The sequence below is a fragment of the Lontra canadensis genome, unplaced genomic scaffold (genome assembly GCF_010015895.1).
Source record: "Lontra canadensis isolate GAN:19392208 unplaced genomic scaffold, GSC_riverotter_1.0 scaffold1, whole genome shotgun sequence".
Lineage (NCBI taxonomy): Eukaryota > Metazoa > Chordata > Mammalia > Carnivora > Mustelidae > Lontra > Lontra canadensis.
In genome coordinates this window covers 101011322-101035024 of record NW_022630995.1, presented here as the reverse complement: position 1 = coordinate 101035024, position 23703 = coordinate 101011322, and the positions used below count along the sequence as shown (strand labels likewise).

The 23703-nt window shown below is 35.3% G+C and overlaps 2 protein-coding genes across 5 annotated transcripts in view; one reads left to right on the top strand and one right to left on the bottom strand.

Annotated features, from left to right (window-relative positions):
• Nucleotides 1-759: 759 nt before the first annotated feature.
• INTS12 (integrator complex subunit 12) lies at nucleotides 760-23374 on the bottom strand. 2 transcript variants are annotated; one of them, XM_032860484.1, is made up of 7 exons: nucleotides 23251-23374; nucleotides 17547-17711; nucleotides 13602-13754; nucleotides 11672-11859; nucleotides 10061-10220; nucleotides 5328-5474; nucleotides 760-1443 (listed from the first exon to the last, which is right to left on the bottom strand). In XM_032860484.1, exons 2-7 carry the CDS (start codon nucleotides 17700-17702, stop codon nucleotides 859-861), a joined length of 1389 nt encoding a protein of 462 aa, XP_032716375.1. In that variant the 5' UTR covers nucleotides 17703-17711; nucleotides 23251-23374; the 3' UTR covers nucleotides 760-858. The 2 variants fall into 2 exon arrangements, with proteins under 2 accessions (XP_032716375.1, XP_032716385.1); XM_032860494.1 differs by having other exon boundaries at nucleotides 23185-23288.
• The window catches only part of GSTCD (glutathione S-transferase C-terminal domain containing), a 132476-nt gene continuing 132116 nt past the window's right edge, over nucleotides 23344-23703 (top strand). The window contains exon 1 of one of the 3 annotated variants that reach the window (XM_032860458.1): nucleotides 23344-23499. The gene's annotated coding sequence lies outside the window, so the exon portion shown is untranslated. Of the gene's footprint in view, nucleotides 23627-23703 lie in introns of all 3 variants that reach the window. The other 2 variants (XM_032860450.1, XM_032860442.1) reach the window with 2 other exon arrangements.

Sequence of the window (23703 nt, the reverse complement as noted above, 5' to 3'; positions counted from 1 at the left end):
ACGAAAATTAAAACTGTAACACTTTTGGGCAGTAAAAATAAAGCAGCCCCTTTTTTCTTTCCATGATATAGCAGAAGGTATCAGTATGTAAACAACTCAGAAATTATCCATCCACAAAAATTCTTGGAAGGGGTAGATTGTTCAAGAATTCTCAGGAATATAGATAACCAGGATAAATCAAAATTCAACATTTATTGGTACATATAATGTGCATATATTAGACTGGCAATATAAGAAAAAGCAGGCAATGGGAGAAAAGTACTGCATTATGGGAGTTCATAATCTATTGGAAGAGAGAGATCCCTAAATAACTGATACGAAGTGATAAAAATAAAAGATATAATACAGAAATATGAGAAATCAATTATATAAAATTCATTTTGAAAATGGGGAGATAAACTATTTGTGGGGGAGAGGGAGAATCAATTGAAATGAGGTCGGGGACTAACATGGAATATCTGGAATATTGGGGGTAAGTAGGAAAGTTTATATTGGGTCATTCCTGCCACCTTGTAAGGCACCTTATTCAGCAGGATTAATTCTTGGGGCTTTGCTAGAAGATGAACTATTTCTTTTTTTAAAAATTTACGTATGCTACCAGTCTCTTGGGATTCCAGAAGTTCTCATCAAGAATTAATCATTTTAATCATTGTTTTCACATGCTAAGGAAACTGTTAAAATAATGTTAAACAGACTTAAAATAGATTTCCAAATTTTGCTTAAAAACATTTAGCACTTGAAGGTAAGAAATAATAGAAATTTCATTGTGAAGATTTTTATTAAATTATAGTATATTACAGTTTATGTCCTAATAATAAGATTTTAGGGTAATGTGATATAAAAACCTACTTGGCCACATTACTTCTTGAGTTTCTTCTGGGCAGCTTTCTTCTTGACCATCTGTAATCGCTTCATGGCATTGAGCTGTGATTCTTGTGAAGTCGGACCTTTAAGGGATGCTGAGGGAGAGCTGCTTGATTCTGAAGTGGTTTTGCTAGTGGTACTTCCACTAGGCCCTGATGTCCCACTATTTCCATTCCCACTGAGTTGGCTGGTGCTTCCTGGAACTAAACTACTTGGACTAGGAAGACCCACTTTGCTAACATTGTCACAACTAATGGAGCGACTAAGGCCAGTTTTGCCCAAAGTTAGAGGTGGAGGTGGTTTCAATGGTACAGTGGGTGCAGTGCTGTTATTGGAACCTATTTTGGAACCTATTCCACCTTTAGATGATGTCGCCAGACCAGTTAAACCCGCAGGCTTCTGCATAGTTGATGAGGTAGCAGGCTTCCCACTATTATTTTGGGTTGTTGAATTCAGTTTTGCTGTTGATGGACCAGCAGAGGAAGTTTTAGCTCCAAAAGCTGCCCATCCAGTCAGGCCACTAGTTACCGAAGAGGAAACGCTGGTACTAGAAGAATTTCCTGAAATAGCCGTGGATGTCTAAAAAAAATAAGATAAGCATTGTTTTAGAGCTAAATGTAATTAACAATATAATATCTTAAATATATAACAAGTTGAATTCTTGGATTTTTTTTTATACAAAAGTAATGACTTGGGAAATTTAAATCATACCACCAAAATTAAGTTCTTATGAAACTAATCTGAAAAAACACAAACAATAACACTTATCCATAGCTAACTGATGCTACTATTTCCAAAGCAGAAATTCTGAGATGTCATATTCTTGTTCTAATGATTCCAAAAAAGAAATGTATGAAATTTGTTTTTGGGAATTGCTTTTAGATTCAGTTACAAGCACTCTTAGAAAATCAGATTTAATACTTTAACTTGTTTTTCACCCAAAAAAGGTATTATCTAGTTCAGTGAAGTATCTAATTGTTTATACCTTGCTCCAAATGGCTTGTGGATCATTTCAAAATAGAATCCACTCTTATTGGACAAAAATGCTTAAACCCAGGACATTTAGAAGATGTCTGAGATAAACAGATTCATTTGATTATTATTTATTGAGTGAATGAATGTGTCCGATCCTGAGTCCATTTTTTTTAAATAACATGTTCTAACCCTAATTTTGAGCGAATAGCTCCTGAACTGCAAAATATATACAAATGTGCAATGTTAACTATTTGGAATTGTACAGCTCTGGTGATATATTAAAAAGGTTTCATAACTTTTTTTTTCATAATTTATTCACGGTTTCCATGAAGCTATCACCCAAGAGATCCCTGCTTTGTATAAAAGATTTTATCAATTGCCTCAAAAGTTGCACAGTGACATTTTAAGTAGGCCTGACTCACTCCCAGATGAATTTCTTAAAGATGTAACACCTTAGTTTCTCTAACTGGCTTTTGGCCAGTCAAAAGCTAACAGTGACACCAATGTCATTGTACAAATAAATATTGCCCTTATTCACATGAGAACAATTTTTTTTTATCTTTACATTAGGTAAAATTGTGTTTTGTTACAATTAATTATAAACTGAACTTCCTACCAGCACTCTTTCTACCTTTATATTCTTAAGATTCATGAAGTGTTAAATATACCTATAGGTAAAAGATTAAGTCTTACAAATAGTATTTTACTTAAAAATATGGTAATTACCATGCCTAAAAGACATACAGTTGTACTTCAGACCTGAACTCTGGGAGAGTTGTTAGTTCTTACAAAGTAGCCTTCAATACTGTCTGGATGTAAACATTTTTAAAATTTATTTAATTTATTTATTTTTAAAATATTGCATTTATTTATTTGAGAGAGCAAGAGTGAGAGTGATCACAGAGGGAAATGAAGAGGAAGAAGCAGACTTGCCACTCATCAGAGAGCCCGATGTGGGGCTTGGCTTGTGCCAGGACCCTGAGATCATGACCTGAGCTGAAGGCAGACGCTCAACCAACTAACCACCCAGGTGCCCCTATTTATTTATTTGAGAGAGAGAGAGAATGAGAGAGAGAAATGGGGAGGGGCAGAGAAAGAGGGAGAAACTTCAAGCAGACTCCCTGCTAAGTGTGGAGCCCAAGGCAGGGCTTGATCTCAGGACCCTGATATCAGATTGACCGGAGCTGAAATCAAGAGTCTGCAACTTTACCAACTGAGCCACCCAGGTGCCCCTGTGTGTAAACATTTTTAACCAGTGTGAAAAGTAATCAGAATAGAGTGCTGAGATACTTATTTCATAAGAGGAAAAGTCCAAATTTTTGTTCACATACTCTGAAAAACAGAATTTTTTTAATAGTAACATCATTTAGTAACTCTCTAAGGTTACTTACTGTATCTGGATATCTAAGGATATCCAGAGAAGATAAACCACAGATAAATTATACATTCCTGGAGGAATGCACATAGGTAATGAGAAAAAGTTAAAGGAAGCAAAAGGGCAGAAGTGCAGTCAACTTGTTTTAGTTATGAAAGATGTAATTTTTTTCCTTTTCTATTAAACATAAAACTGTCTGCCATATGGCTAAATGATCTTTCAACAAACTTCATAAACAAAAACCCATCTGAAGTAATTAAAAAGACCAAGACTTAAGAAGTACAAACAGTTCTGTGTGTATAGCATTTTAGTTTAATGGCTTCCTGTTACTGGTATTGCTTTTCAACAAAATGACATATGGCTTATAATACTATTAGGACACGAAAAAGTAAAATAACACAAACAATGGAGACCAAGTAATCTCTCAGTATTTTAGTATAGATAATGAGTTTCTCAGCTAGTTCTCAAATTTTTAAAAAAATTTTATTTATGTATTTGACAGAGAGAGAGAGATCACAAGTAGGCAGAAAGACAGGCAGAGAGAGTAGGGGAGCAGGCTCCCTGCTAAGCAGAGAGCCATATGTGGGGCTCAATCCCAGGACCCTGAGATCATGACCTGAGCTGAAGGCAGATGCTTAACCAACTGACCTCCCAGGCACCCTACTTCTTAATTTTTAACTATTAATATTTTCTTGCCCATTATCCTAGCTAGAAAGCCATTTGCTTTTTAATATGTAAAAGGAAACAAATATTTTTCATAGTAGAAATGTATTCAACTTTCATCATAAAAACATCAAAGCCTCTTAATCAGAATAAACATGACAGCCAAAGCCTTATTTTCCATACAATGGTTACATGTTGGATTTCTTAAAATTAACCTTTAGTAGTAACAAGTTGGTGTAAAAATCTACTTAAAAGTGATTTAAGTATAAAATACAGCAACTCTAATTACTTTCAATAAATTATTCTTCACTCTATTTCAACTCACTAAGTTTTGACATGGCAAATATGGATATCCTTTGGATATTAACTCTTCCCTGGCAAATTAAGTTTAAAAAATGATCTGTGAATAAAATTATTAGTATCTTTCTCAGAGTACTTTACATTCATAACTTTTTTTAAAAAAAAAGACTTATTTATTTGAGAGAGAGAGAAAGCAGGGGAGGTGCAGAAGGAGGGGGAGAGCAGGAATATAGATCCACACCCCCACTGAGCATGGAGCCTGATGCAGGACTCATTCCCATGGCCCTGAGATCAGGACCTGAATCAAAACCAAAAGTAAGATCCTTAACTAACTGGGCCACCCAGGCACTCCTTTACATTCATATTCTTAATCATCACACCAAGGTTCTTGAACTTAGCTACTTAGAGTCACTAGGACAGTGTAATATCTGGAATTTTCTGGGATCAACCTTTGAGAATTTGGGTCTAATATTTTTCTACCATCTTTAGTACTCTGCTTAAAACTGGAATGTATAACTCAGTAAAAATATTGTTTTTGTTATAAAATAAGGTTAGAAAAATATTTTATTCCACGATAGCAAAATGCCAAGTATTAATAATAATGTAGTGTGATTTCAAGGATGCAAACCTAAGAATGAGAAAGGTGACACTTTCACTAGATAATGTGGTCCCTTTGTATAAGGAGTAGGTACCTTCAAAGTTCATGATAATGATGGAAAAAAATAAGACAAAAGAAGAAAACTTCTTCAATAGCCAATAAGCAGGATAACCAGGGAGAAAAAAAATGCTACAAGGTCACTCTGCACAAGTAATGTGAGGAGCAAAACTGCTGTAACTGCGGGCAGAAGTATTTAGAATTTAAACAAAATTCCTGATTGGAGATAAATGCCTGACTACATAGAAATGGTAAAGAATACCACTTTGGAATGCTTATAGATCTTTCCTAATGGTGATAAAAAAAGAAACAGAGTTAGATATTAAATAATTATATAAATGTTCCCTTTCTACCTAATAGTAATAGTAATGCAGTCTTTTTCCAACATATTGCCATTTAGTATATTATGTTACTCATCAATATTTTTTTCAAGGAAGTATTTTTGAGTCAATTAAATTAAAATCCAAGCTTAGATAAAAATGGAATGTACTGTACCTTGACCTCTGTTCTCTTAAATGCTAGAAAAGTTGTCTCTTGTTTGAGTTTAGTTTCTGGTTTCTTAACCAGTGGATCTTTGATAGCTGGAGCTACAGAAACAACTGTGGGGGCTGGTTTCTGTGGTGGTTTCTGAGTTTTTTGAGCCTGTAAAAAATCAGAGAATTAAATTAGACACAAAATCTTAAAGGAATGCATAAAAAAAGACAATAAAAAATCTGTCACAGGACTCTTCATTGAATTGAAATTTAGTTAAACATTTAAAAAATATTGTGGTAACACTGAAAATATAGATTCTTGAACAAATTATTTTTATCATCATTCTATGAATGGTTTTACAGATTTTATTCATTTCTAAACAGTAAAGATATTAAGCTTTAGAAATCATGCAGATTAGTTTGATAATACCATTTTAATAAGACAAACCAAACTATTTCTTTAAAAAAAGGAAAATCACAAATTACTTGTAACCAGTTAGCTTCACTTGTAATGAGTCCATTTATTTATTATGGCTAGTTAAAGACTTAAAAGAATTTTTTCCTTGATGTTCAAGCACAAATCTCTAAGTAACTGAGGGTGAGTTTAAAGGTAGTTCAGATCAATTATATGATCTCAAATACCGAATGTGGCTAAAAAACTGTTGATGACAAATGATGTATCTTCTTTGAGGTTTTTTTCACACTGAAGAAGCAGGCATGCTAAACTCTTTGAGAAAGTCCACAAATACAATTTTCTATGTTATTAAAAAGGAATTTGTATCCACTGTTCCTTTATAAGCATTTTCAGTTTTATTTTGACCAATAATTGAGTTTTTTATTTTATAACTTTGCATTCTCTTCTGAACTCTATTCATTTTTCAGATTATTAGTGTTTTCCAGGTAAATAATCATAACTATATAAACAGTACAGTGCTGTGTTTGAAAGCACAGTTTTTAGAGTCAAACAGAAATAGGATTAAAACCCAGCTCAGCTTCTTCCTTAGCTATGTTACCACAGGTAAAATATGGAAATCTCTAAAATCATCATTTTCTTCACCTGCAAAATGAGGATAAGACCACCTGTTTCTCAGGTGGGTTATGAGGATGAATTATGACTACCTAAATGTCTAACATGGTGTCTGGCACATATGAGTATGGACAGTAATAGTTTTTATTTATTCATCTTCATTTATATAGGATAAGAAAACTGAATCTGGAAGAATCCATGCATACTGGATGGGGAAAGATGCTCCCAGCCAGTCCACTGTCTGACAGTCTTAGTAAGACCATGCAGGACTTTATCAGGAAATTTATTAATAATCTGTTCCCATTTCTGGAAATTTCAATGCAGTCTTTTTGTCTGGACTTTCTTGTATACACTTCTTGTGCTATGCTTTGCTGTACTATATAATGTTGGTCCTTACGTTTCAATTCAACACATTTTTTTATATTACATGTTTTCTGTATGAAAGTATACCTACTTCCAAACATTAGTTATAAAGAGACATTCAGATCAAGAATATTATTAAGACTGCTAGAAGACTACCCTTGGTAAAATATCTCTTACCAGCAGGGAAGGAGGACCATCTTATTCTCTATTGCAAAACCAGGTTATAAGAATGCAGCCCTCATAGTAAATCAGAAATATATGGTTCCATAACCATGGCTTTCAATCTTACACTTCCTTCAACCGCATCTATTTCAGAGATTAGACCCTGAAGACTGGTTTAACTTACATGGCATTAGTAGATTCCTTACAACAAAGCCAAGAAAGGGCCTTTGCCTAGAAGATCACATTTGGATGTTTTGCTGCTTCTACATCACCTAGCCATCTTACGAGTTGAGTGAGAAATACCAAGAGCCTTTGGTCTTTTGCTGGTAATACTAGTTTTGGGAACTAGGATATTAACCCTGACTTGGTGCTGCCCAACAAAGGTTTATAATTTTTCACTTGGGTGAGTGGTTCACACATTGAAGAATGTATGAAATTTCCCACTCAGGGTAGTAATTGCCAGTATGACAGCGATCAAAAAATACCACATATTTCTAAATGCTGCTGAGTAGGTATGTTATTACCTTAGATTGAAAACCACTGCAATAAGTTATAGGAATATCCGACTTAGGGCTGGGGCAAAACCCATTACCTGGTAAAGAGAACATTATAGAACTAAAGAATGATCCTGGAGCCTGCCACACCCTATCACCACATTCTTAACTAGGTCTTCCTATAATAATATATAATATGTGTACTGTAGAATCTGCCCTACTTGGACAAATTAGTGTGGGGAGAATGGGGATATAAGATGCTATTTATAATATCTCTGAGATACCTTGGAGCAATAACCAATGCATATACACTGAAAGCAACTGTAGTAGTACCCATACTATTTCCAAATTCCATTAAACTTTGTGTTTATTGGATCCTGATCTTTAGGCTCACTTCAGATCTTGCCTTTTGGTATTTCTCTGAATCTAGTCTGGGCGAATTCTACTCATGTTTTAACATTAATCATGGCTCTCCATTCAGTACTTTCGATTCTTAGACATATAAACTGAACTTATTGACTATTTTTGGTACTAATCCACATTTCCTCCATATTACATTACAGAAAACAACAGAAAGTAGGACATGTCCAGTTCTGAGCTCTGCTCTAGTGCTATGCCAATCAACGAGACATGGTCTTACTGATAAATGAATTACACATTTAATTTGTAAAGCAGATGAAGAAAAGATACCGCAGATGAAGGAAAGCTGAGAAACAGGACATATGGGAACAGGAAAGTTCATCACATATTCAGGAAATGATACACCTAGCCTAACATGGCCAGAGTGTATGGGTGTATATGGTAAAGTGGTGAGAGACATGAATACAAAGACAGACTTGGATCAAGAGAGAAGGTCCATATATTCACCGTAATGAGTATAACCTCATTATATAAGTAATGGAGAGCCACTGGGCATATTTAGGCAGATAACATTAGATAAAAAATTGAAAAGAACAATTCTAATTGTTTTTATTCAAGTGAGTAAGGCGCACTGAAAGGAAGCAAGAAGACAACTTTTTTTTTTTTGGTAATAGTTTTGGAGCCCAACATGGGGCTTAAATTCACAATCCTGAAATCAAGACTTGAGCTAAAGTCAAGAGTTGGATGTTTAAACAACTGAAGCACCCAGGCACCCCAGAAACAAGGAGAATTCTTAAGGGGCTAAAGCAATAGACAATTAGTGGGACAGGGTAGTAAGGGCAAAATGAACGGATTTAAGAAATGAAGAGGCACAACTAGCAAATTTGGTCAACAAAGTGATATAGAATTAAGAGAGGTATCAAGGATAATGTTTTCTAGTTCAGACAACTGGGCGAAAAACTGAGTGGAGAAAAAATAGTATATAGTATATAGTATATTGAACTTAAAGTTACTTTAAGATATCTGGCCAGCTGCCGAAGTTCATTCCCAAAAGAGGGCTAGACCTACAAACAGATTTGGTATATACTGTCACAAAAAAGGGAGGAGAAAACATTTCAAAGAGAACAGTGCTTACTTTATTGAGACTTACAATAAAATAACAATAAAAAAACTTTGAAGATATACTAAAGAAAGATTGTGGTCACAAATTATTTATTTTTATTATTATCAATTCTTAGTGACTACTTCTATTAATGCCCTGGAATGTACTATACTGCTCACCCATAATCATTTGATTGAAGTCCTGGAAGACTAGTTTAAATAATAAACTAAATAAAAATCAAACTAAGCAGAAAAAATTATATCTTATCACAGAAATTCCCTGTTACAAACTGAAAATATACATACTATTGAAATTTCACTAATTTTCAAAGTAATAAAAACATTTCCTATTTCTGATTTAACTGATTGAGAAGTAAAATAGGTACCTTGAATTTTTACTTTTAACTATGTACCTCTGCCTTTAAAAAGATATATTTGGCCAGAAAAGTCTATGTAGAAATTTATTTGGTTAACAGATGTGAAAATTCTTTTATCTAAGGCAGAGGAGGAAGGACAGGAGAAGCAGGTAAGTTACTAAAGTAAATCACAATTTCTTGATTTCTTCAAAGGAAAATGATAAAGTTTATTTATCTGCCTTTCAAATAAATAGAAATTACAAAACTATCCAATATAACAAGTGAAAACACATTTCAGTATGATGTTAAAGGCCGTTATATTAGCAAGCCAAGTAAATAAAGAAAGTACATTAGGAAAATGAGATTAATGGTCACTTGAAGACAATGAGAAGGACAGACTGATGAACTAAGAAACACAGATGGAAAGACAGACATGCATATGCAAATAATGCTTCTGTACATAGTTTGTGAGTTTAATGGTTTAAGCCCACCCAGGAATGGACATTTTCAGTATGTCCTTACCAGACTCACCAAAGAACTAGGGCTTTGTATCTCACCATTTCCCACAGTATTTTATAGTATTTCTAAATGTTTGTAAATACAGACATACTGTATTTCAGGAATGTTCATGTTTTGTGGGTCTCTAATCCTGTTTATCTATATTAGAATAAGCTAAAAGCTCAACAGAGAAAAATGGATATAATATGGTCCTTTCTTTAGGCATAGATACATAAATCATACATGTACATTATAAATATAAACATTTAAATAATCAGTATATGTATTTTTTCAATAACTTAAATATTCAAATTTTATTTTGAAAAGCACCTATCAACAACAACAAAAATGATAGAGACTGTTTAAAAATAGAGAAAAAAAAAAAGATTCCTACCATTCTTTTCATTTGTCTGGTACATCGAGCACAATACCACACCAGACGAGGGTCATTCACTTCCTTGTCTGTCACCTGGGGCTTATGGCAATCTTGGTGGTAGAGATTATGGCACTCCTGACATTCTACTAATTGATTACCGGATGCCACCGTCATTTGCCTAAGGAAAAATACCATTAAACACTGCACTTATTTGAATGCAACAATTTAAAGCCACTTTAGGGTTGTTTTGGTAAGTGTGATATATAAAAGAGGGAAAAACCTCAAACAACCGAACAGCAAAATAACAAACTCAAGCATGCAGCCTGCACGAGCATTACACGCTCAAACACAAATGAATGTAAGGTACCCTAGTAACTGAATTTGGCTATATTCTCCTAGCCATTTCTCATTATAATTTTTTTCTTTCTCCCAAGAAGGGAGACTCTGGCTCCCTTAGTTCCAACAGTTTCATAAAATTATCTCTATACTTCTATTAAATTCCTTTATATGCATTACCTACATGTTATTGTCTTCTTCATTAATATATAAGTTCATTAAAATAAGTTGCCTGTACATTTAAATTGACCTATGCATGAAGGTGGAAACAGGACCTAATTATCTACAATGTTTAGCATATTACTGTCCAGATAAGGGTGTTCAATAAATACATGTGTTATCAACTGAATAGAATGTAGCAAACTGTATATCAAGAAAATATAAATTCAAAAAGCAATCACCACAGCCTTAGACTATCCTACGTCTCCTTAGACTATCCTACTAGTTCTCTCTATTATTACTTTACCATTATTTCTTATTTAAAAATTATAAACTTCATGGTAGCTAAAGGCTGAAATAAATATATGTGAAAACAGTGAAGCTGTAACAAATGATCCTATTCAGAAGTACATTAATTCATTCTCTGTTAAGTTCACAAAAGCTTTATCAGTCCTAACGCACCAGAATCTAACATTTCCATGAAGAAAACAGCAACAAAGATGGGAATCTTTTCTTTTGCGCTAGGCAGTACAAGTCATAAACAATTAAAAATTTAGCCCCTTGCATCAAGCAGTATAAAATTCAGTTTTCTTTTATTTTTATAATGCATCTTCTAATAGGCAAAATCATCCATGTTTTATAATTATGTATCCACATTTCAAAATAACACTCAGAATAACCTACACAATCCTTTGATTTCTTCTCCATTATTTGTAGGAAAAGATGTAAGGGTGTTTAGAAAATTATGTGTAACATTCTACTTTATAAGTACTATCAATAATTCAAAGGAAAAAAAAAGCAACACAGACTTCTTAAAAAGAAACAAATTAATCTGAACAGGTTCTTCTTCACTAAAGAATAAAGCAATAATAGTTTTCCTCTAGAACCCAGAAAATGTTACTATGACATAACAGATTAAAGATGCCACAGTGAGGAAGATAAAATATTTGACAATTTTCAAGATGTTAAATTGTTATATGGGTATCTCATAGAGAATAGTCTACTTATCTCCTACCCACTTTCAAATTATAAAAACAAAATATAAACACCCCAAAATTGGTCTGGTTTTTTTTTCCTTTGGTTTGCTCTCTTTACAAGGACAAAAGAATCTTTCCATAGAAAGGTACAACTTACCTACAAACAACACAGGCCAATCCCATCTCCATGGCAAAATCATCAGCACTAGTCTCCTCAAAACTGGAAAGGTCAGTCATGGCTAAATCCTTGCTAGTTTGGACGGTAATGGGAGAGGACCGTGTCTCTGGTTTCTCCAATCTAGGTTTCTTTGGAATATCAACTCCTTCTGCGATGTCTGATTTCATCTATAAAAAGCAGACAATCAGAAAGTAATATGTCAGAATAAACCTTAAATCATGGAGAGATGGATACAATGGACACTTGCAAAGACCAAGTCCACCTGACAGATATTTTGTCATTTTAGGGACAGTTATAAACACTAAAGATCGGTAGATTTATAATAAATTCATAATCAATACATTACAAGAAAACACCAAGGTAGAAATAAAAAGAATCAGAACCTTTTTGCATGTATCTGTATCTGTCCTTGTATTCTTTTATCCATTAAAGAATTCTGAGTCAATGCACTTACTTATATGGCCTTTTGTTTCCCAATCAGATGCTGTGAAATGAGATGCCACAGCAATAAAAAGGCAATTTTTAAGGCTACTTTTTATCTTAAATATTTTAAATTATAAACCACTGTTATTTAGGGTGCCTGGGTGGCTCAGTTGGTTTAGCATCTACCTTTGGCTCAGGTCATGATCCTGGCTTCTGGGATCAAGTCGACATGCTCATCCCCTGCTCAGTGGGGATTCTGCCTCTCCCTCTCGCCTCAGCCCCTCCCATGCACTTGTGTTTTTTTTCTCTTTCTCTTTAATAAATAAAATCTTAAACTACTGATATTTGAAATATATTGAAAATAAGTAAGTAACAAACCATTTCCCAGTCATCCAGACACTGCCATATTTGCTTCAAAGCAAATTCTGGCTCCTCTCTTTAAGATATGTGTTATAGACTTACCTGTCAAATTGGCAACAATTAAAAAGTCTGATAAGACATGGAGGATTTTCAATTCTTATACCTTATTGGCGAGAGTACAAATTCAGTATATGCACTTTGGATAGTAATTTGCCAATGTCTAGTAAGATTGAAGATGTACCTATCCTATTACATCTATTTATAGATATACCTCCTATAGAAACTATCATTATGTGCACAAATTTACCTTTGAAGCTGTTTGCTAAAGCTCCATTGTAATAGAAAAAAGAAGAAATAAGCTAATTGCTCACCAGTAGGGGAATGGATAAACTGACTTATTTACTGAGTAACTATTATATGGTGTTGAAAGCAATGTTCCCTCTTTGTTATCAACACAGGTGAATTTCAAAAGCACATTTCTTGAGAGATGAAAAAGTATGTTGCCAAAAGATATACATGTACAGTGTGATACCATTTATAGAAACTTAAAAGTACAGAAAATACTATATAATTTAAGAATAGCCAATATTTAGAGAAAGTATGAAAACATATGAGACTAAAATACTCCACCTTGAGGGCAGGAATTACTAAAGGCTTTTTAAATGTATTTTTTACTAAGTGCTAAAATCTTAATAATTAACTATGTGCAAAAATCATTCGAAATAGGAAATCCAAGAATTATCTGTAGGTCTGTTAAGGTACATACCATCCTAAAACAAATTTCATGTTTAGTGACTTACATCTTTATTCTCTCCTGTCTTTTCTTCTCAACAACTGTTCCATCTAGAATATTTAAGTTATGGATTAAAGTTTATACTTGAAATTAGTACATCCCCTAGAGTTCAAATACGTATTGATAACGACTTCAGTAAATGGTTAAAAAATGTAAATTCTACTCACTTTTAAAAAAATCAACATCAGCATCTATAATTATCAAAATATGTTTACTGAGAAATTATGTACTTTACCTACTATTATGTAAAAGTGAGCACAGAAAGAAACATTGTTCCTGCCTATAAGCGCAACTGATTTATTCTTTTTAAAGGTCGATTAAATTAATTCTTACTTTATCAGCTGGTCTCTTTTCAGCTTCCTTCTTTACTTTTTCAGTTGTGAGGGCCTTGCCATTACTATTGCCAGAAGGAAGACTGGAAGATGTTTTGGGCTCTTGCTTAACAGAAATAGTTTTTGTGCTTGAAATTTTGGGTGGCTCCACATCCTAAAAGATAAAATAAAAAGATACTAATTAAATGTTCTAACAAACTATAAAAAGTAGATCATAAGCATAAACAAATTTTAGTTAAAAATTAAGGTATGTTTTGACCAATGTAAAATCCATTTCTTTAAAAAGATTTATTAAGAAACAATTGATATAAAAACTGTATCTATTAAAGTGTAAAATTGGTAATTTTCACATGAAACCATCACTATAATCAATATGAAGAACATATCCATCATCCCCCAAAGTTTCCCTGTGGCCCACTATAATTATCTTAGAGGTATACATCCTAGAGAAACTATGTCCCCCACCATCATCAGGTAACAACTGACCTGCTTTCTATAACTATTAATTAGTTTACATTTCCTAGAAATTTATATGAACAAAATCATATGGTATGTACTGTTTTTCTACCTTCTTTCACTCAGTCTATTTATTTTGAAATTGACTCAGGCTGAGTATATCAACAGTTCATTCCTTATACTGCTGAATAATATTCTATTGAATGGATATGCCATTGTTTATTCATTTATCTATTAATAGATATTTGTTTAGAGTTTGGGGCTATTCCAAATAAAGCTATTATGACGCTTCATGCACAACTCTTTGTGTGGACATTTACTTTCATTTCTCTAGAACTAATGTCTAGGAATAAAATGGCTGGATCACATATGGCATGTGTATGTTGAACTTTTTAAGAAACTACCAAAACATTTTCCAAAGTAGTATACCATTATACATTTCCACAAGGAGTATATGAGAGTCCCAGCTCCTTCACATCCTCATCGACATTGGTATGGTTAATCTTTTAAATTTTAGACATTGTAATAGGTATATAGTGTTATATCACTGTTGATTCAATTTCCATTTTCCTAATGTCTAACACTGTTGAACAGTTTTTCAAATGCTTATCTGCCATATATATATCTTCTTTGGTAAAGTGTTCCTTAAAATTTTTTGCCCTTTTTAAAAAATGGAGTTGTTCATTTTATTACTGAGTCTAGAAAGTTCTTCACAGATTCTGGATACAAGTCCCTTATCAGATACTTGATTTGCAAATATTTTAGTCTCTGGCTCATCTTTTCCTCCTTGTCTTATATTACCACTTTGCTGATATTTACACTTGCTATCTATTGCTAACAGTATAAAAAATTTATGTATACGATACCTCCCTGGAATCACCCTGCAAAAAAGAAGAGCATTTCCTTCCATTCTAAATAAACTAGAACATCTGAGTGCAGTCTACTTTTTTGTGATAATACATAAAAGTATAAAAATACAAGCAAGAATGATATACATTAGCTTCAGAACAGTGGTAACCTCTGAGGAGGAAGAAATGGGGAAGGGATAAAGAAAAGGGCTTTAGACTTATTGGTAGCTACACTTGATTTATTGTGCCACCGTCTAGATCTAGAGGCCAAATCTGGCCTATTGCCCGTTTTTTTATAAAGTTACATTAGAACACAGCAATACCCTCTCATTTATGTATAAACTGCAGCGCTTTCATGCTATCATGGCAGAATTAGATCATTGTGACAGACAATGTGGCCCCCCAAACCTAAAACATTTACTATTTGATACTTTACAGAAAGTTTGGTGACCACTGGTATAGCCTTGGGAAAGTGATGGAAAAAATGTTGGTAATGGAGATTAAACTTAGAAGTGTACTATTTCTCTAACATAAAAAACTAAAAAACATAATCTTGCAGCATTTGAAAACTATTATCTAAGTCAACTAGAGTTACAAGTCATTGAAGAATGAGTTAAGTTCTAAGTTCATTATTTCTTTTTCTTCTCTTCCCTTTTTTATTTTTTTAAATAAGCAGACTACATACCCAGCATGAAGCCCAATACAAGGCTTGAACTCATGACCCTGAGATCAAGACCTGAGCTGAGATCAAGAGCTGATCTTGATCAACGCTTAACTGACTGAGTCACCCATGCGCCCCTAAGTTCATTATTTCACATTTGACTTCTTTAATGATGTAAATGAAATATCAACCAATTTTTATGTTGATACTACATTTAGAGAGCCAGTTGTTAATGTTTATAAGTATACCACTGCCTCCTGGTGATTTATTCTAGAGATGGAAATGAACAGCTAAAGGCTATAATTAAGTGAATCCATACTTTTTATATACCTAACAGAGTATATTCTCTAGGTTGATCAATAGAAGTAACTCCAGTTAGAAATCTAAGGGCAGGAGACTTTTTAATTGAAATAAATTTTTCATGTACTTTAATAGATGAACTTCCCTCTGTTTTAAAATCTCAAAATACAATACTGCTTCTTCAGTAATAACAGGTTTTTCCTATTGGGATAATATCAATAGAGCAGAATAAACTTAATAGTGCATTCTGTAGAGTTGCATAATTTGGTCAGGTTGTACTCACTGAACCTACCAGAATGAGGATGGTAGAAGAAACAAGGACACACTGCCCCTACTATTCAAAACACAGTAAAAAGGCTTGAGAATATGAGAGTTTGTATTGAAAGAAGATGAGGGGCAAAATACCACTGTTTACTTAAGCACTGGATCTGGGACTTGGCTGCTAAGTCTGGCATTTGGGCCTGACTTGAGATTGAGAGTGTGGATTACACTGAGTGAGTGATACAGTTCTATCTTCCTTTAGTTTGGTGTCTAGGTTCAAAGACCTGGGTGACTTGGAGTTTCAGGGCTCTAGAGATTTAGAAAGGTTTGAAAGAATGTTATCAGCCATTACAGAATATAGTAAGAGTTGCCACTCATGAAAAGCCTACTATGTACCAGGTAGATACTACACCAAGTAACTTACATACTTTATTTTTGGTTAATTATCACAGTTTTGCAAGGTAATTTTTATTATATTAATTTTACTTTTACTAATAAATAGAGGCCGACTGAAATGAAGTTACTATGCACCTCAGTTTCCTTATTTTTTTTTTAAGATTTTATTTATTTATTTATTGAGAGAGAACGAGCAGGGGGAGGGGCAGAGGGACAAGCAGACTCCCAGCTGAGCCTGGGGAACCCTGTGCTGGGCTTGATCCCAGAACCCTCAGATCATGACCTGAGCCAAAGTCAGATGCTTAATCAACTGAGCCACCTAGGGGCCCAGCAGTTTCCTTATTTTTAAATGAAAATAAATAATACCTCTTTCAAAGGACCATTATCACAATTAAAATTAATTATACACATATATCATGTAGAAAAGTACCTTAAACACAATAAATGTTCAGGATATAGTATCTATTACCACACAATTAATAAGAGGCAAGCTGGGATTTAAAGTAGGTTTGGTTCCAAAATATATATTCTTTTCACATAAAGTCGCTTGGCTGTTTTATTATTATCAGAGTTGGAGCCACATAGTTCTCATAGTTCATTCACACCTCCTTTTTCCCTTAAATTATTCTACCCATATTCAATCCACTTCACTGCAAAATCTGTCCTTTTACTTCATGGTTTTTGGCCCATAAAACATTAGAGAATAATTACGAGTTATGGTTTCATACAGAAGCTTAAAAAATATTTTGCTCATAAAGAATTAGAAATTAAATCATATATAAGTGGGTTTCTCTACAAATAAAGTAGTAGAATATCCCTCCCAACCAGCTAACTTTTCTATGTAATATAACAGTTCTTTGAAAGCATGATGGAAGAAAAGAACACTAAAAAATATAATTTCTTCAAGCCTCAAGGAAAGATTATTATGGCAGGGAGACTATTTTGAGATGGTCTAAATATTAACACTATTCTACTACAGGCCTTACAAAACTCCATCCCCCAAGCTTTTAATTCACACAGGTACCTTCTGAGATGGACGGTAACTTGAATCAATGCCCCGAGCCAAAGATTCATCAAGTAGTGCCTTTAGCTTTTCTGCAGAATCCTTACTCTTTGAATGTAAGAAGCCTAGTGCTTTCAAAAAAATGGGATCAAGTTCCAAGTTCACAGTAGCTGCCATTGCAAACACCTGAAGAAAAAAGAAGGGGGTGTTAACTTAGAGACAATGAACAGTTATCTATGTTAAAGTTTATTTAATTCTTTTGTTTATAATAGGTAATATTGTGCCCATGATACAAAATCTGAAATGTCTAAAAGGTTATTACAAAAAAAAGTAAATTTCTTTGTTATCCTTAACAAATTCTTTTCACCTGAAGCAAGAACATATCAGTTTTGTATGTATCTATATCCACAGCTAAATTTTAAATCCAGATAAGCTCCTCCCTGCCACAGAGCCCCTTCCTAACTCTGTTTTAAAATGTACACTAAGAGTTCAGTGTACAAGAATTTGATGTGTTTAGCTCAGGTTTACTATATATCAAAATTTCTTCTCTCCAGCCTTATTTCCAGTGCCAAAAAAAAAAAAAAAAGATTTGGGGGGTATGTGTCACAGGAGGGCAATGTTTAGAGGAAGCATTAAGTGATGAGCTATAAAGGTGTTGCAGCTTTTGATGCTGCAGCTTTTACCTCAATTATATTTTCTTTTTATCTCCTTAGTCCTCAGCTCCAATCTTGAATGCCTCAGAAAACATACTGATGATAATCTTACTGAATCACATTTAGTTAATCTCATGCATTAACTTATTTTTAAAAAGCAAGGTCTCTAAGGAATGGTGCCATAGTTACTACAAAAAAAAATATATATATATAGATAGATAGATCGATCGATCTATATTTAAATCTCCCAAAGGGCCTATGAGAATGCTCTGTGTCATTAGGAACTTAAAATATAGTGAAGATGTACATCAAAGGCTTATGAAATTCCAAACATTAAAAAGTTTTGTTTTCAGCTAATACCAATCCTATCATGTGGTTCTACTTCTTGTGTCACTTTTTCAAATTCTTCTCCAGGCAAGGTATTATTAAAATAAAAGTGTATACTTTGTGTTCAATCCTTTGATCAATATTGTAGGGCTTGAAGTTGAAGTCTTCTACCCTTGAGGTTAATATTGTAATAATGCAACACACTTGCACTGTTAGAGTTAAGGATCTGTCAGCAATTCCACAGTAATCTCTCATTTTCAGGGGTTTATAAAATCATTAAAACTTGCTGTAGGTTGAATCTTGGCATATGAAAGTTCAGACTGAAATGAATTTTGTTTGTTCCTTACCCATCTACTTCTCCCCAATCCTTCTCCAACTTTGACAGAAAATACACACACACACACACACACACACACACACACACGCACCCTTAGGTCATTTTTTTTTAAGTTTTCAAGAAAATATTAGATACTTATCTGACAGCCTCAGAATTATTGTCAAATTCTGCACTCTACTAAAATATCTGAATCACTCATGAATCCAAAAGCCAGTACTAATAGGAAAATAACCTACCTCAAACAGCTGTATTAGTAATTTAATGAAAATTGAGAAGCAACCTCTGTCACTTTTTAAGATGGTATTATTCCATACATCATCTATATAGATGATAAGGTACAGAAAGGTCAAATTTACTTATGGTATAGGCTGGTCACTATACATATTCTCAGGAGAAAATAGTTCCTCACTGAAATGTCCACAATATTGAATTGTCCTGACTGCTCAAGGGGAATATGGCATATTGTTTTATTGATATAACTTTCTATAGCTAAACAGCAGAGTGTTTACTTATCCAAAACCATCTGTTCTTATGAGACTGACCAAAGGGTTAAACTGAGAAGAATCCTTTTAATATACTAGAAAAACCATTACTTGAAATTTCTACGCTGAAAATCAAAAGCAAATTATTTACGGTTATGTAATTCCATAATCACCAATAAAAAGTCTGCAGTACAGATTAGGTGACAAGAGTCAACACCTAGATATAAGACCAGGGAAGTCACGTTATCAATACCAACATTCCAACTGGAACCTTGGGAGTCAGTTCTTATACTATCCTGTAATTATAAAACTGAACAGGCTTTGTACCCACACCCTAAATTACTAACATGTCCCTCTAGCCTGGTGGTCTTCATAGCAGAATATAGGGGGAAAAATGTAAGAATTTCTTTTTTTATTAAAAAATAGCTATTAGGGTGCCTGGGTGGCTCAGTGGGTTAAAGCCTCTGCCTTCAGCTCAGGTCATGATTTCAGGGTCCTGGGATCGAGCCCCGCATCGGGCTCTCTGCTCAGCAGAGAGTCTGCTTCCCTCTGTCTCTGCCTGCCTCTCTGCCTACTATGATCTCTGTCTGTCAAATGAATAAATAATAAATAAAAAATCTTTAAAAAATAGCTATTAATATACAGAATGATAGCAGTGTATGCATATAATTGATAACGTATATGGAAGTATGCTCAATTTTACACTCATGAATAATGAGACAAATTTGGAGGCCACTGCTTTAGGCTATCTAGCAACTTCTAGTTTACCTTTCTTTATTATGCATACATCAAGGCTACTTTAAAGTACAAATTACCTTTCCCTTGAAAAACCTTCCAGTACTTTCTTTCAGCTCAGCCCTTCTCTTTCCACACTAACTTCATTGCTAGTTGCCCATTGTCTTCTAGCCCCCACTCATTACCAATATATTCCCCTATGTTTTCTACTTGTTTTCTTAAGCACTCCTTGTACAGCTTTACCTTTTCTATTTCCCCCATGACACCACATTTTTACCACCATTTCCTAGTGGTGTTCCTTTCGCTTCCTATTCATAGAGCAAAGAGGTCTATGGAGATCTAATTCCATATTGCTGCTTTTGGAAAAACATTCTATGACCACCACTCAGCATCTTCTCTTGAAATCCACACCTGCACCTTCAAGGTTGCTAAAGCATGGAACCACATTCATCTTTCTCCTCCTCCGCACCTTCATCTTCGGCGATGCTAAAATTGCATCTATATCGATGATCTCCAGCTTCCTGCACTTTTACTTAAATCTTCAACCTAAGGAGCTTCATCTTCAGCCACTGAAGCTTGAAACTAGCCATAACTATTCTACTTTTTGATTATAATATCCCATTATTCTATCTATTCCACTGTTTTGACCCAGAAATGTCTTCAGGGTACCAGGTCAACCTTCCTTTTGGGTTTTCTGTTTGTTTGGTTTTTGCCCCATTTCTTTCCTTCAATTCCACCTGCACTTTGAATTTATAGAAGCCTCCAATTCCTTGTTCCCTCTGCTTTCTCCATATTGGCACTTCCTTGCTCCAACTTTTTTCCCTCATTGAAGAGCAAACAGTAGATGGGCCTAACATAAAACACTCATAGTTATGTGTTTTATCCTTTATATTTTAGTTTCCTATCTTACTTTTCTTTACCACTTTTCTATTGTCTTCTCTGGTTTCTATTCTCCTTTCTTACTGGCAAATGCAAACATAATAAAATTTATTTTTCATCTATTTATGTCCTTAAAGAGGTCAGCAACTAATTTATCAATTTACCTCCTCTATTACTTCCAAAAATATTTTCCTGGAATTACACCAAATTATGTTACTTTTATACAATCCTTCCCTGTATATTCTAAAATCCATGATCAAAATAGACTGGAAAAGAACCATATCATTCTTATGGAGGATTCCAAAAAACAAAGTTCTAGGTGTGTTTATGTGTATAGATAAAGAGAGATCGGGGTCCCTTTTCAATGAATGACACTCTCCACTGATCCAGTCTGGGGCCTACATCTTCCCCTCAGGGAAGTGGTTCTTATTCCTTATTACCAAACAATCAGCAGGCTTTCCCTATGGATTCTGACTCTGTAACATTTGTCACATTTGTTCCATTTTTCACTTCCACTGCTACTACTCAAATTCATGTCTTTATAATTTTGTATTATAGCAATAATCTAGTTATTCTCCTTGACTTCAACACTGTTGTCATATTAATATTCCCAAAACACATTTTTCTTTTTTAATTTTCTTGCTCAAAAAAACTTTCTACTGTCTTCGAAATAAAGCTGAATTTCTTCACCTACCATTTAAAAAGACTCCTTAACTGGCACAGAAATTTTAATTCTTCATATGCAGATTTTCCTTACAGCAGAGCCATTAGCTAGCTTTGACACTTCTACTTATTTTTCTCTCTGGGAGGCTTTTTACCCATTTTTAGATGTCCAAATTCTATGTTCAAATATTATTTCTCATGAAGATTCTATTCACCAATGGTGTGTCCTTCTCCACCCCCAAATACTACTAATAATCTCTCCCTCCTAGGATATCTCATATAGTGGTTTCTTGTGGTACTAGGACTTTCTACCTTGAACCATACTCCCCTCCCCCCCAAAAGTGTTACATTCCCTATAAAACTCTGAGTACTTTAAGGAGGAGAGGGAGTCTGTATTTATCTTTTTGACTATTACTTTGCTACCTTGCAAAGTACCATAAAATAACGGCTACAGAATTATTAGGGTTCAAAGTAAAGTATAATGATTTTTTTCCTCCTTCTACGTAATTCTAACCACTTACAAAGTCCCTTTGCAAAGAGCAATAAGAACAAAAGTCAAACCCAACTTCCCTGCATCTCCTGCCCCCCCACCTCAAACATGGAAAAAGCAACAGGAAAAGCAATATAAACAAAAACCACATCTTCCAATACTAGAGACCTGTACAATGTTCCTATCTGCAATACTCTCTTCCCAATCCTTTACTTGGCTTAAATTAATCCCCACTCGACTGTAACTCCATGAGGGCAAGAGCTTGTTTTATTTAGTAACAAATCTACTGTTTAAAATTTAGGCTCTCAAAAATACTGAATGAATGAACTAGTTTTTTTTTTTTAAGTATCACTTTCTGGGGCATCTGGGATGTCTCCAACCGAAACTGGATATTCATAATGCTTTGCCCTAGATCCCATTTCTCACCCCACATGCCAATCTCAGAAAAAGTCCAAAGTTGATCATCTGCATGTGCACACACAAGATCAAGGAAACGGAACCTATTCACACTGAATGCACTGTTAGGGTTGCCATCTCATAACGGCTCTAGAAAGCTTTGCCCTCTATGTCTTTGGAAGCTCCTGCAACCCCTTCTAACAAAAATCCTTTCAAAGATGCTGCGAATTTCCATCCTCTCCTGAATTCTTGGCCCTGGGTTACACTGAAATCTTAGGGACTCGTCTGGAAACGCAGGACAAGCAGAAGACTATGATTCCAATCAACCAAGTGACAGAGAAGCTAGCAGACGCTCAGAAAAGGAATTCCAATCCTTTGATCAAAACATGACACCGAAGGCCTAGCACGGGGTAAGGTCCTTAAGGAGGGACCCCGAGAGAAGGTAAGAGGCGGAAAGAGGGAGCTGCATGGAGAAGTCGCCAAAACCTTCCGAGAAGGGTCCGAGACAGACTTCCAGGAGCCTAGTCCCTGGGGCCGTGCCTCAGCCGACGAGCCCTAGCCCGAAACACCCTAGGAGGAAGCACAACCCTCGCTGAAGGGAGACAGCGGTCAGCCTGGGGCGCGCGACCCTCCGCAAATTACGAGGTTTTCCCATGAGGAGCGAGGAAACTAAGACCCCACGCAACTACTCTCCCACCTCGCCTCGCGGAGGTCTCGAGCCTCCCAGAGGCGGCTGGGAGCCGGCTAGCTCGTCACAACTCACCGCTCCGCCCCGCAGCTCCGTCCGTTCCCGGAGGCCCCTTCCGAACCACTCCCGGAACTAGCCCTCTCCGAGGAAGGGGAAACAAAGGTTCCTGCCGCAGCGTGAAGAGGGGGACTTTTTGGCTGTGCCACGGTAGGAAGTGACGTAACCTCCAGTTTCCGGTCCGCCGGATTATGAATGACGGCCGACGCCGCTGTTTCCAAGAAACCGTGCCTGTTGTTTCTTTCCCGGCCTTTCTGGCAGCCAGAGGTCGGTGGGCGAAGACTCGCAGAAGCTGCCTCGGAAACCTGGCTCGAGCGGGGTGGGTAGGCGCAGGCGGCTTGTGTCGCTGACACGCTCATGCGCCCTCCCTGCCTGGCCGCGCCTCTGCGACCAGGTAAAGAGGGCGCTCAGGCCGCCGGCTCCGCAGTCCCCCGACCCCCCTGAGAACTCTTTGCATCCGCAGGAGACTGG

What these genes read in the sequence shown, in the direction of transcription:
- INTS12 (XM_032860484.1), bottom strand. Translation starts at nt 17,702, where the DNA reads ATGGCAGCTACTGTGAACTTGGAACTTGATCCCATTTTTTTGAAAGCA. An exon ending in GTTACCGTCCATCTCAGAAG is followed by an intron (nt 13,755 to 17,546) that starts GTACCTGTGTGA and finishes TTTATCTTTTAG; the next exon opens with GATGTGGAGCCACCCAAAAT. An exon ending in CCAGACAAATGAAAAGAATG is followed by an intron (nt 5,475 to 10,060) that starts GTAGGAATCTTT and finishes GATTTTTTACAG; the next exon opens with GCTCAAAAAACTCAGAAACC.